Source organism: Eublepharis macularius, chromosome 7 (assembly GCF_028583425.1).
Source record: "Eublepharis macularius isolate TG4126 chromosome 7, MPM_Emac_v1.0, whole genome shotgun sequence".
Taxonomy (NCBI): domain Eukaryota; kingdom Metazoa; phylum Chordata; class Lepidosauria; order Squamata; family Eublepharidae; genus Eublepharis; species Eublepharis macularius.
This window is the reverse complement of record NC_072796.1, coordinates 73,664,397-73,678,454: the sequence shown is the minus strand read 5'-3', so window position 1 is coordinate 73,678,454 and position 14,058 is coordinate 73,664,397. Positions and strand designations below refer to the sequence as shown.

The window sequence follows — 14,058 nt, the reverse complement described above, 5'->3', positions numbered from 1 at the left end:
AGGAGATCCTGGGAATGCCATGAAGTACAAATCAAGGGTCTGCAGCACGAAGGGGGAATTGTTAGAAATTATACCTATCCTTTCATTTGTGGAAAAATTAGTCTGAATATAACTCCTGATGTCTCCAGTTAGATGAATCCACTGCTGATTACAGTAGTTAAAATATTAGACCAGTGGGTGCAGAAGTAGTCTAGGTGGGACATATGTGGGGAGGGGGCAGATGAAAGGTAAATTGTTTCATAGGTTTGAAGGAGAGAAGGATGTAGGGAAAGGTGAGAATATGGAGGATGGAGAGACAAAGGAGAAATAGTGTGGGGAAGGGGATACAGAGGAAAGTGAGATACCCCCAACAAGCCCTTGCTGGTTCCCCTCCATGTAACTGGGCTATAGGGGAGAGGCTGCTGGGGGGGGGAGGCAAAGGCAAGTGGGCAGACAAAGGTGGATGGGAAGGAGAGACGAAGCAGGAAAAGGGGGAGAGGCCATTGGAGACCAGGGAAGGGAAAGAGGACATGGCAGGTGAGGGGGAAATGGGATGTCCCCTGCAAGTCTGAACATCAGTTTAATGGGGTTTTGCAAGTTTGTTTGAATTTGCACCCACCTTTTTTTTAAAAAAGAATCATTTATCTCAGTTACATTTTCTGCAGTGAGGAGAACTCGGCAAGACATGCAGAGTTAAAACCTTAGCAACCTGGCTGGAATGCAGCCATGAAGAGGGTTGCCAACTTCCTGGGAAAAAATGTCCTACCCCTTTAACACAAGTTTAAGAGAATGCAGGTGATGTTATTTACATCATGCCATGAAGAGCTACCCATTTCCACACATTAAACTTCTATTGAAGAGACAGGACATTGGTAATTCTAGCTATAAGACAACACAACCATAACCCCACCCACCACAAAGCCAACACTAAATGGAACCATTTTATGACACATGATAGCAGCTGCTCCTTGGGGTGAGGAACAGCCACTCACTGAGGGCCAAACCAAATGGTTTGGCATCCCCATGGTTACCTTGGGAACGTACTGCCACTTTGTAGGCATGAGTTTCCACCAGAAAACTCCTTTTAACAGTGCCATACAGGCTCAGTTCTGGTTGGAACCACTGTCGTGCGAGCAGGAGGGGGGGATCCCTCGCATACATCATTTGTATGACCCAAAATGGTACCAGGAGCTTTATTTACCCATAACCCCACCTTCATTATTTTGGACCAGGAAAATTGCGTGAGGGGGAAGGCAGGAGCCTCTCCTCTTTCCATGACATGGAAGTCTCACTGCAGCAATGTTAAGAGCAGTTTCCTGGTGCGGACTCCTACAGGATGGGGAAGCTATCTTCTCTACTTCAGCCCTGAGATGAGGATTCTCTTCTGTCCTTTCAGTCCAAACAGAACACATTCAATATAATCAAAGAAATTAGATCAGTTTTATATCTGAAGTTAAAACACCATAAAATATTTACATCTCTATTTTACCATCATATCTGGCTATTTATCATATTTTCATCCTGCTCTCCCTCCAAGGAGGTCTGAGTTGTGAACATGGTTCTTCTTCCTCCATTTTTACCTCACTGCAATGTTGTGTTGTATATTAGTCTGGGAAACAATTACTGACCCAGTGAGTTTCAAAACTGAGTGGGAATATGAACCCAGGTCTAAAGCCCTAACACCTATACCACATTTAAACAGCATAGTGCGTAACCAGTAGGAAATAGATCCAGAAGAGTTAGCCGTATTAGTCTGTAGTAGCAACATGGCAAAGAGTCCAGTAGCATGTTTAAGACGAACCAACTTTCCTGTAGCATAATCTTTCAAAAACCACAGTTCGCTTAGTCAGGTGCAGAAGGAAAATTATATTCAATCGCCTACCTTGCTGGAAAATACTCAGTCCATCAGCTTCATAATACCAGAATGCCATAATTGTGACAGCTCTGATGGCCAGTCCCCTCATGGTGCAAGTTTCAGTATGCCAGCTCTTCACACGTATAATAAATGACTTCAGTTTCTCATTTTTTATTAATTAAAATATTTATACCCTGCATTTCCAATAAGTTGGGTCAGTTCCACAGCTGATACAATGTTTCTTAACCTTTCTGAATATGGAAAAGATGGCTTGTGTGATGTCACTACTAGACATGGGCACAAACCAAAAAAATTAATGAACCTGTGGTTCGTGGTTCGGTGCCGCCACTGAACCCAAACAAATGAACTGTAACGAACATTTCCCATTACCGAACCGGTTCATGTTTTGTGGTTCGTGGGCATTGGAACAGCCCCTGTTGCACTTAGATAGCCAATATTCACAGAGAGTGTTTAGCAGGCTCTCCTCCAGTCAGCACCCAAGTTTGGTCAAGATTGCAATAGGGACCTTGGAATTATACCCTCTCCAATCTGAGGCCCCCAGGAAACTCCCACTCAATACAATTAGGACCACTAGTTGACGTTGACCCAGCGTACAAGGGGTTGGCCATCAGGACTGCCTATCAGGGTTTGCAGGGATGAGATTGGAGTGCCCATGGCTACAGAACACCCCCCTTCCCCCTCCCTCCCCCCAGGTGTCTTCTCCCATGTAACCAATTGTAACCAATTTGCAGCTCCATGGTTGGAAGGAAGACCTGCCGATCAGGGTAAGCTGGGTTTCGATTCGGGTTCGCAGGGTGACAGAAGGCGTGCAGACAGAGTTCAGGCATTCCCCCAACTCCGTTTCCAAGGGAATTGATTGATGGTGCCTGACTGTCTGGCTTCATGAACTGCGGGCGAACGCAATGAACTGGGCTTCCAACGGACACTGGTTCGTTGGCCATGGACCTTCATGAACCGCTGGATCGCAAACAGATGATCAGGCGGTTCGTGGGTTTTTTTGGTTCATAATGCAGTTCGTGCCCATGTCTAGTCATTACCAATAGGCAGAGGTTTCATCACCCCCACCCCAAGATTTACCAACAGAAATACAGAATTGTATGTGACCATCCCTAAAACTGTATGTGCAGATGCTAATGACACTTTATGTGAAATAGCACAGTGGTAAGCTTTTGAGTTAGATTATAGACACTTGCATTACTCTCAAGAGACATGAATACTTCTTAATTCTATTAGCTATGGACATCTCTGGACAGAGACTGCTAAATCAGTAGTACAGATAACAAGACCTCAAGTAGCAAGTTCAGCTTCACAAACTGTTTTCAAAGAAGCTTTCTCTCTAGGACCAGGAAGGTTTATGAATAAATGGGAGAAGTATACTGATAATTCACCATCAGAAAATAGTGACAGAAATGCATATGTTATGTGTGATACAGAATGATGGTACACTTCTTGGGAATAGCTTCTACTGAACAGGCGGGGCCACTGGACATATGGGCCGAATCCACACTACCGTTCTTCTTGCGGCAGTTTTTCACTTCTGCAGCGCCATACTTTAATCGGTTCACACACTCATCTCCCATGACGTCATTAAATCGGCATCGCGTCGCAACAGCCCATTGCACTTTCATTCCGGTTTATCTTGTTATGAATAAACGGCCCCATTTGGTTTCCCACCCTCTCTTGATCCGCCCCCAAATTCCCTGCCCTGCCTTTTTTCCAACCCCTTTTTTAAAAAATAAAAGACTACCGTGTCGATATGTCGACATCTCATCATATTGTTCTCATATCAATTTAACGGACAGACCTCCGATATCAGAGGAACAATGAGCTCTGTTTATTAGACATCCTCGTGACACCTCATTCATGGCTTTTGATACGCTTGAAATGGCCTGTGCCACTGGACTTGGCACCGCGGTCAAGTTTCAAAAGAGAAAATCAAGCTCTGCCTTTGGATGATGTGGCCGGTCATCATGACCGATCACCCATCCCATGTTGATTTCATTCACTGGCGTTCATCGTTGACGTGCACTTGGAATGCCTTTAACATTAACACTAATGTCGTCGTTGTTCCATTGAACCGCTGTTTCGGATTGGCGTTAATTCAATCCTTGCTGTCCAAACTTGCGCATGCGGCATGCCATTTCTTGACCGTTACTTCCCGCGGAAACTTTCCCATCCTTTCCCATGATCCAATGCATGTGGTAGCATTTTATTGACAGACATTCTGCAGCGGAGCACGGAGCCTCAGCTATAAATCTGTTCTAGCACTTAGAACGAGATCTCAGGAGTTCAGGTCAGGTATTTTCAAAATTGTCGAGATGAGCGAACATAGGCATGCCGCCTCCCGTGGAATTGCTTGGAGGGAGAGGGAAATATTGGATCTCCTCTCCTTCTGGGGGGAGGAAAAAATACAGGAAGCACTGAAGAGTTCCTATAGAAATATCGATTATTTCGAGCGCATTGCAGCCCAGATGGCCCTTCGGGGACATAAAAGGACAGCTATGGAGTGCAGGTCAAAAACAAAAACGATGAGACTGGATTACAAGAAGGTAGTGGCGCACAATTCAACCTCTGGAAATGCTCCCATTACCTGCCCGTATTTCAGGGAGCTTGACAGCATTCTCCGGGGGGATGCAAGCGTGAAACCAAAACGAGTGTCAAGAAGTCTTGGCGTTGTGTCCCTGGGGCGGCAATTGAGAGACCCGTGTCCAGTGTCTGATGGCTCGGAGGAGCTTTTTTCGCACGACCTCTTCACCATAGATCATGGACAGATTAGAAGCTCCACTCCATGCCAAGTGGGTGAGTGAAAACCGCTTTTACTGTGGAGGTTTGAAAAGTGCTCATTATAGAGACGCATGAAGTAATATCATGACATTCTTTCAATTGACACAGGTGTGAGAGAGAATGTACCTGAGGTTGAGGCAGAGATTGACACTGATGCCACTGTGGATGGCCTTGAAGACAAAGGTGAGTTTGATGAGTTTCATAGGAAAACATCCATATATTGCAGTGATTAACCCTTTAACCTTGATTAGTTATATCTAGTTGCAGGTGTTCTTTGATCTATCGTGGTGAAAAGACAGCTGGAGTCTAGAATCGTGAGGATATGGGACACCACTTCAACACAATTGGATCCATGTTTGGACCACGTGTTCAGGAAAACACGTTATGTTTTCAATGTTTGAGAAACTGTGCTTTGTTTCATTTGTGAAAATTGCAGAGCCTGAGACCCAAGCTACAAGTGATGCCTGACAGGTTGCAAACTTGTTAGCCTTGCTAAACTTTTGATGGGAGAAGTGGGCTTCCTTGATTTAGCGCTTGTCTCTCCAATGCAGCTGCAAGACCAGGATACCTACAGTTCCCATCAGAAATTGAGGGAAGCGGACAAGTGTCCGCCCTGTGTCAGGCGTCGCTTGCAGCTTCACCCTAAGCCACTTCCTTCCTGTGTTTGTGTGAACTTCTGTATCCTGCCAGGAATTGGTTTTATGCCAGGACATCAAATCCACCCACTTAACTCACAATTAAATCTGTGAAAACCTCTCCTTTATTTCTAGAGTCTGATGATCCGTGTCCTGACGGTCAAGAGGAAACAATTAGCAACAACAGCTCCAGCACATCTGGTCTTGGCAGCAGCAAAGGTATGTTTTCTCGGTAACGAAATAAAGGGCTAGCAATCGCATAGCATCTCTATGGTTTACCATCAGTAAGAGTTTGTTCACCAAATTTTCAAATTTGTTTCTGCAGATAAAGCAAAATTAAACTTGGCGACGTGATATGTAACCCCGGCAGCAGTGTCATGTTAACGTCATTGTGTGTTTTGGGGGGTGGTGGGTCCCCTTGGTACCAATTTTGGCTTGAGTCAAAAGGGAAGTCACCAAAGTTTCTTGGCCGGAACTATGGACCAAATGAACAGCACCCTCACATCAGCTTCACATTGATTGAATCCTTGGGTAACATCAGGCAAAAAACGTCAACTGTCCAGGTTTTTTCTCCCCCCAGGGCATAGATGTAAAAACCATGTCTGTTAAACATGGCAAGGAGTGTTGATTCTCAGCAGGAGACCAAAAAAAAATCCTCAGCATGGGACTGCACACGAGATTCTGTTGATTGATCACTCAAGGGACAATAACTGTGCAGAAAAGTCAATGTCATGCTCTGGATTATGTTTGTTTTTTGATGTTTTTTTGGCTTTTTATCAATTCACAGAATCACCTTTGAAATCAGTGGCGGAGCTATCACCTGGCACACGCCTATCAGCCATTAGATCCAGAAGAAGAAGAAATGCTGGCCTGTTTTCTGTGGCGGACAAGATGATGAGTCAGTCAGGGGAAGAGCACAAGGCACAGATCAATGAATGGCGCATAGACCGCAAGGATAGCAACAAATGGCATGAAGAAGAAAGGAGGTTGCAAGTCGAGTTCCTAGAGGAGACCAGGAAGGAAAGAAATGATTTTAGGGATGTGTGGATGCAGAATCTGCATGTAATGGAATCTGCAGTAACCACTCTCCAAACACTTGGGGAAATGTTGGTGAGTCAGCACCGGGGAAGGTCAGCAAATGCTTGTGAAAAGGGTGACAGCAACTCAGAAAACATCCCACCTAGGTCTGCCACGGCAAAACGTGCATGCGTTGGAAGGGCTCGTGAAAGGCTGACTCTTTAGCATTACTGGACTAAGATGTTTCCGTTTGAATTAACGGTCCCGTTTCCCCATTTTCACTGTTACACTGTTGTTTGTATTACATTGGAGTGTTTTTCAATTTCACTACTTGTTTTACTCCTGACGGCCAAGACATCAATAAACAAGGGGACAAATGGTAACGTTAACAGTTCTTGATTTATTGAAACTAAAGAGAAACTCAAGGGGTGGGAAAGATTGATGCCTCATGCCAGGGCAACAATTACTGATTTTGTTGGCCATGAGCTTCCCTGGCTGACAAGCTGGATTCTTCCATCTCCCGTTGCCTCCTTTCGATGTTGTCCAGCCTCCGGCCAAAGCGCATCATACGACCCTCGTATGTGGCCATACGTCTCTGGATGCTGTTGACTAAACAGAACAAGAATTTTTTAGGCGGTTGCATTGTTTACTGTGGCTGCTCTCCAAAGCACATTTATAGAGATGAACCCACGTGATGCAGAGGTGCGCCCATCCATGCTCTCCACCAAGGCAAATAGGTCATCAAGAGTTCTTCCCTGGCGGCGGGGGGCGGTCTCTGGCGCTGTACTGGTGGATGGAGCCGCTTGAGTTGAATCCGATGTACCCGGACGATCCCCAACCTCCTCTGTCACAATAGAAAAACATATCATTTTTAAGGGTGTTATCTAACCATCATCTTGATGGCCAATCAGAAATGAAACACTGTTTTCCAAATTTAAAAGAAAATTCTGTATTAAGGTTCAAGTGAGTCAAGATATGAGAACACAGTTTGAGACACGCACTCCAGTGTTGCCATGCATGTTTCTAACGCAGAGGGTCTGAAACCAGTTTAAGATTTTGAGATAATCCATGTATGGATAGGTGACCATATAGGTCTGGAGAGGCTCCTTTGTGGTTAGAGAAAAAAATTTAAACAGGAGGGATTAATTTGAAGGTGATCTACATAGAGCAAGATATCATCAGTGTGTGTGTGCCAGGAAGGGGCGCCCAGGGGAAAAAAACCTGTGAATTCAAATGCCAGCGTTTGGATTCCTGTGAAGAGATCCAATGCTGCCGTTCAAATTGCGTTTACAGTTGCATTTGGATGGACAAACAGTCAATTTCCATTATCACAGCAATGACAAAAGTTTCCTGATTCACAAATCGGTGAAATCCACATGATTTTGCGGTGTTTAACCCTGGGAGCAATAAACATTTATCCTGGAAGCGCCCTTGGGTTCAAAGTGATAAAATTGTGGCGTGCACATTCGAGAATCACAATTCTCTTAGTTTGTTGCATGGTGGTAAAAAGAGAAAAAACTCTGATATTGAGCTGGAGAGGTTATGGCAGAGTAGATTAACACCTCTGTAAACTACAATATCATGCCCTTATCTTTTTGGCACACCATGCATCTAACTATGAGAAGTACGATTTGAGAAAACTTGGGCCATCCTTAAAAATTCTCGGTCTTGACGGTGCAGGAAAATGTGGTCACACCAATGTTTACTGTAAGAAACAGTCTTTTGAATCTATGAATGGTGGACGGTAAGCACTTGTTTGGACCACGGTGCTGTGATGCTTTGGATGAGGTTGCTTCACAGGGCCAAGCTACACATGACGAATGACACTTGAATGGCAAGTGGTTTGAGTGGAGGGCAAGTGAACAGGGAGAAATACACTTGCCATTCAAGTGTCATTCGTCATGTGTAGCTTGGCCCTCAGACCACTAAGATGTCACCTTTTCCATAACTCATGTCTGCTCTAAACTTTCCTTTAAATTGGAAAATGGTCACGTTGCAGGTGATGTTGGTCTGTGGAGAATGCAAAACTGAAAGAATCTGCCACCTGACATCATGCCAGGGCAGCCTTTGGCGCAGAATGTTCTTGACACTTGGATGGCATCACCCAAAGTGGGTGGAGGGGAATGGCTATTTAGATGCTGCATAATGCAATGATACTCCTCATGACACCCACCTGCATGTGCCAACTCCTGGTGCACCACGTTGCTCACAGGGGAGGAGCCTGCCGCACTGGCGTGCTCCATCTCATCGGAGGCTTCCCCCTCTGGCTCCTCAGGTTGACTCATCGGCTCATCTCTCCTCCTAAGAGCAGCTGTGGAAATCAGGAAAATATCTTTTTTTATAAAATGGCCTCTATGAAAACCTTGTAATCATACTGTCAAAACTTTACTGACACCCCAGCAAATGCTTTTCCCCAATCCACGCATGCATGAGGTTATGTGGAGTGGTCTGCAAATGTGAATTCTATTGTCCTACAGTATCGATGTTTTGAGAAACAAATTTGGCTTGAACATCCTGTCCATGGGGAGCTATCATGGGGCGGTTTGGCCATTCAAACAGGGTTCGGTATTGTTAAAAAAGCACAAGCATACACCCGCTTCTAGGGTGGTCAGGCACAGCAGTGAACAATGTCCAAGATCTGCGGTTTTTGGACCACCACTCACCAATTCCTCAGCTCAATGTCCTTGAAAAAAATTCAAAATCAAAACACAAGCATAATTGTCATAGGCATAATTTTATCATCGAGACCTCAACTCACCACCATGATATCGGTTCCTCCAGCTGGGTTTCCCTGCTGCCTCCCAGAGCCTCATCATTTCGGCAAAAAAGGGGGGCTTCCCACTCTGCCTTGGAATCCCTTGCCAGGACTCCAAGGCATCGTAGAAAGCCCCCTTGACGCGCTTAAACTTGGACCGGCATTGTTCGGTGTTCCTCTCAAAGCCGGCCTCACGCATACGAGTGGCTACCCGACTGAAGTGCTGCCTGTTGGGAAGGTGGGTGCTCTTCATGAGGATTCCTGCCTTTCCCGAGCTGAGCACCAGGTTAAGCAGGGCACGGACCTCGTCGTCCCTCCAAAAGACACCTTTCCCGCCTGAAGCCATGATTTCAATGAGACGGTATGTCGACACAGTAATGAATCTTCAACGCGCATGTTCGGCGGCTACACGCGCCCGTTATTTGCGCGGGAGATTCTTAACGACGGAGGCTTAGAGGCGTTTTTTTTATTAAATGGACCCGTGTCCACCCCGCGCTCTTTGCTTCCCGGCTGCACCCACGAAAGCATTAAGTGGACAATGGGAATGACAGTGTCAAGTGATAAGAATTTTTTTTTTAACATATTAATGAGTGATGTGAGGGTTGGGTGATAACCCTTGTAAGGTTCCCTGAGAAATGACCACACAATAGCCTGTAGACCATCACTGGGAAGGACTTAAACCAACGCGGGGTGAACAGATTAGCTGTGTATGAGTCCACTCTGCACATTCCGGAGCAGAATTGGTTGTTCAGAGACAGGGCCATCTGTGTGCCGGTGAGTGTGATTTTGAGTGTCCATGATCTCCAGGATGCACCTCCACGAACAACAACATCGACTGGGCAAGATTGCAATATTTTTTTTAAAAATGGAAAGGGCAATGTGTGGAGCACTAAATTGTTTGCAAGAGGAATATAATGGTTTTCTGATTTGTTTTATTTATTGATTGTTCACTGGTCTTGTGATGATGTGTATTTTTTTATTTTAGATCAGGAGAAAGAAAACAGTTCAACAATGAGATCCAAAAACATATTTTTGGTTTATTTTTGAGCCAACACAGCAAGGGCTCGTGACAGGATAATAATAAAAAATCGTTTAAAGGACCACCACAATCGGATTTCTGAAACATCCATTGGTGGCATGGTAAGCTCTACTCTCTTGATCCTGCGGCGGCCATGAACCTTGCCAAGGCCTCCCGCACTACCTTTCCTGCAGCGAGATTCTCACCATTTGTGGCCATGTCATCATCCTCATCAGCCTGTATGCGAATGGGTTCTGGTGATTCCAGGTCACCCAACACCGGATGACCCCTTTCCTCACACAAGTTATGTAGGACAGCACAAGCAGTGACAACAGAGACCACATTTTGTTCTCTGACCTGCAGACGCCTGGACAAACAACGCCATCTCCCCTTATAACGACCAAAACAACATTCCACCTTGTTGCGAGCCCTGCAAAGTCTCCTATCAAAGTCTCGGTGATGTCCCGCTTCTGCTGTCCGGCCGTATGGCTTCATCAGCCAGGGACGCAAGGGGTAGGCACCATCCGCAATGATGATCGGTGGAACCACCACACCATCCAAATCCAGGCAAGGGTTCCCAGGAACCAGGGAGCCGGCATCCATGGCAATACAGAGGGCGGAGTGGGTAAAGACAAAGGCATCATGATTTTTCCCACTCCACCCTACCTCCACGTCGATGAAGCGTCCTGATGAGTCTACAGTTCCTTGAAGAAGAATGGATGAATAGTTCTTCCGATTCCCATATTGATCTGGCCTTCCCCCCGGAGCGCAAATGGGAATGTGGGTGCCATCTATAGCGCCTATGCAGTGCGGAAATCCAAGGCGATCGAAGCCATCCATTATCTGTTTCGAAAAAGAAAATAAATTAATCAGACATGTTTTGGGGTTACTCAAACAGCACTCACAGAAGTTTAGGTGATTGTTATTCAAGATTATATCCACGCTCACGGGCATCTGTCAGCGTAAGGCACATCAATGCGCAAGTGTGAGATTCCTAGTTGTCCAGTCAGAACCTAGACATTTTTTGGATGGTCAAATAAAAGCAACTGATATGATTTTGGCACAATGATAAGTCGGAAGGACGACATCACATTCCAAAAAAAAAAAATTTTCCACAGTGCAACCCACCTTTCCAACGTCGGGACCAATGCATATTGTTTTCGAGAGAAGTTCTAGTTCCACAGCAAAGCAGAACTCTATTACCGAGGATGCGACCGTGGACCGTCCGATGCCAAACAAGTCACTCGCCACCTGATAGCTTGACCCGTTGGCGAGGTACCACACCGCTACGGCGACTCTCCTCTCCACGGATAATGGCACACGCATGGTGGTGGTTTGACGTTCGAGACGTGGCCGTAGAGCCTCCACCAACTCAAGAAATGTTTGCTTGGACATTCGGAAACGCTCCATCCAACAATGATCATCCCAGTAGCCCAAAACGATGGCATCCCACCAGTGGAGGCTTCGTGGGTAAACCCAGTGCTCCCGTGGCTCTTCAAGTTCTGCCAAGGCAAACCATCGCCGAAACCTGTTTCTAGGTGGTGCACGAAGGTAGCGGCGGTAAGCGGAGTGCCGGTTTCTGAAAAATAGCAATCTGGCAGCCGCACGTCTCCTCCTGCAGATGTACCTTTTATAGGAAAGGCACATGAATGTCGAGCAGCGGAGCATAATCAGAAGGACATGAGCCATCAGAAAAATGATCGTTTCCCGGGGTGCCATCCTACCCTCTCCAAGTCACCTGTAACTCCCACAGAGACAGGAATGACTATCAGTCCAATTTTAAAGCTGTTCAAATTTTGGCGCCTCCACGGGGATCCAATAACCTTTTAAGAGGCTGGTCCGAAAACTGACCAATGACAGGGAAGGAAGGGAACGCGGATTCGTTGTTTCAAGATAATTACACGTCGATATAGCGTCAAATTTGCCTTTTTCAAAAAAAAAAAAATAACCCGGGCCTTTTGGTTTTGTCCCGCCCCTTTACCCGTATTTTTGAAAGGGGATGTGATCAACGGATTGCGCAGGATAAGCGCTATTCTAAAGGTGATGTGAACAAACAAGCAAAGAACGCGCAATAGCAGATGGAGCAATCAGTGCACAAGAAAAGCGGGAGCTAAGGTAGTGTGGAATCGGCCATGATTACTTTCAAGAGGTGCTGGAACTCCATTCCACTGCATTCCCGCTGAAAAAAGCCCTGCCCCTCCCAGAGTTCTCTTCACAAGTCTGTTAGTAGATATTTTCTGAAATAAAGTATATTAAGTAACAGTTACAAATATTTAGCACCCAACCTGTGCTGTAAGCAAAACAAAAAATTTTAACTGCTGGCCCACAATGTCAAGGTCAAAATCTTTAAAAAATGCAACCTCCCCCAGGACTGATTTAGAAAGGCATCCTCAGAGAACATGAATCAACAGAACCAATGGAAATAATGCATGGTTTATGAGAGAGAGCAAACCTGACAGCTCAGAGGAAGAAAATAGATTTTCTGGAGAACCTTACACTGTCTGCTTTTACAGGAGAAAATATTTCAAAAGGAATTAATGTGAGAATTCAGGTGACAAGTAGCAAAGAGACTTTCTATTTAATGAATGATGATCAAGGTACAAATTAAATCTCCATATTGTCGAAGGCTTTCACGGCCGGAGAACGATGGTTGTTGGGGGTTTTCCGGGCTGTCTTGCCGTGGTCTTGGCATTGTAGTTCCTGACGTTTCGCCAGCAGCTGTGGCTGGCATCTTCAGAGGTGTAGCACCAAAAGACAGAGATCTCTCAGTGTCACAGTGTGGAAAAGATGTAGGTCATTTGTATCTACTCAGGAGGGGTGGGGTTGAGCTGAGTCATTCTGTAAGAGTTTCCCAGGGTGTGGAATGCTAATGGCGGGAGGCTTCACTGTATCCTGAGGCGGTTCTTTTGCATATGGATTGGTGCTTGATGTGCTAATCTTCTCTGCAGGGCTATTGTCGGGTGTGGAGTGTTTTGTTGGCCTGGGGGGCCAGGGATTCTGCAGGACCCTGCTCTGTGGAAGGAGGGGCGGTATACCTCACCCTGACTCCCTCTCAATCCACTCGCTGGCCTGCTCAACCTGGCCTGCTTACCCCCTGCATCTCCCACCATCTCTTCCTCCCAAGACTCTCCTTCAAGCCTCCACTCTCCTTCTTGCCTTTTCCTTGGCTTCTCTCCACTCCAACTCTGCTCCATTGCTCCTACTCAAACCCACCACCCCAGAGCTCTTCCCAGCCACCCTTTATAGGGTTTCCTTTCTCCACCCCGCCCTCCTTCCAGGCTTGTTCCCTCTCCTGACTGGGCCCAGCTGTGCATTCCTCCAGGTGTTTTCCTCCAACCACTAATCCCTCCTGGGCTCTTTTGCCTTGCTGGCAGGGTGGGGTTGAGTGCGAGCCATCCCCAGCTGAGGGCTCCTTGGCCTTGCTCACGAGGAGCTGCCCCAGCCAGCCTCTGTGCTATTGGGCTTGCCTGGCCTTGCTCACGAGGAGCTGCCCCAGCCAGCCTCTGAGCTACTGAGCTTGCCTGGCCCTGCTCACGAGGAGCTGCCTTAGCCAGCCTCTGAGCTACTGAGCTTGCCTGGCCCTGCTCACGAGGAGCTGCCTTAGCCAGCTTCTGCGCTGCCTGCTCAGCAATGCTGGGCGGGGCTACCCATCCCCTCCCCCAGAATGCCTGTGGCAGCCCCCCCTGGAGAGGCTTGGCTTCTAGCAACTCCTGAGCCAGGCTGCTGTCTTCTAGCCATGGTGTGGCTCTGGGCTGCAGTGGCGGCGTCCTCTCCCTGCCAGGTAAGGGCTCTGCTTGGGCTGCTGCTGCTGGACCCACCTTCCCCCTGCTATGGCCCTTTCCCTCCAGCCTGCTTAGCCCCCTCTCTTCCCCCTGGAAGGTGGGGCTGGCTGGTCTCTCCTTGCCCCCTCCACCCCTCTGAGGTCCTGGCCTTTTGCCCCTTCCCCCTGGAGTAGGTAGGTTCTGGCCCTGGTTGCCGGCTTGGGGGGTGGAGT

General features: G+C 46.9%; 1 protein-coding gene across 1 annotated transcript; it reads left to right on the top strand.

The window, feature by feature from the left end:
* The first annotated feature begins 3,654 nt into the window (after positions 1-3,654).
* LOC129333795 (myb/SANT-like DNA-binding domain-containing protein 7) lies at positions 3,655-6,545 on the top strand. The gene is made up of 4 exons (XM_054985681.1): positions 3,655-4,654; positions 4,748-4,822; positions 5,410-5,493; positions 6,062-6,545. Exons 1-4 carry the CDS (start codon positions 4,174-4,176, stop codon positions 6,514-6,516), a joined length of 1,095 nt encoding a protein of 364 aa, XP_054841656.1. The 5' UTR covers positions 3,655-4,173; the 3' UTR covers positions 6,517-6,545.
* The last annotated feature ends 7,513 nt before the right edge of the window (positions 6,546-14,058 follow it).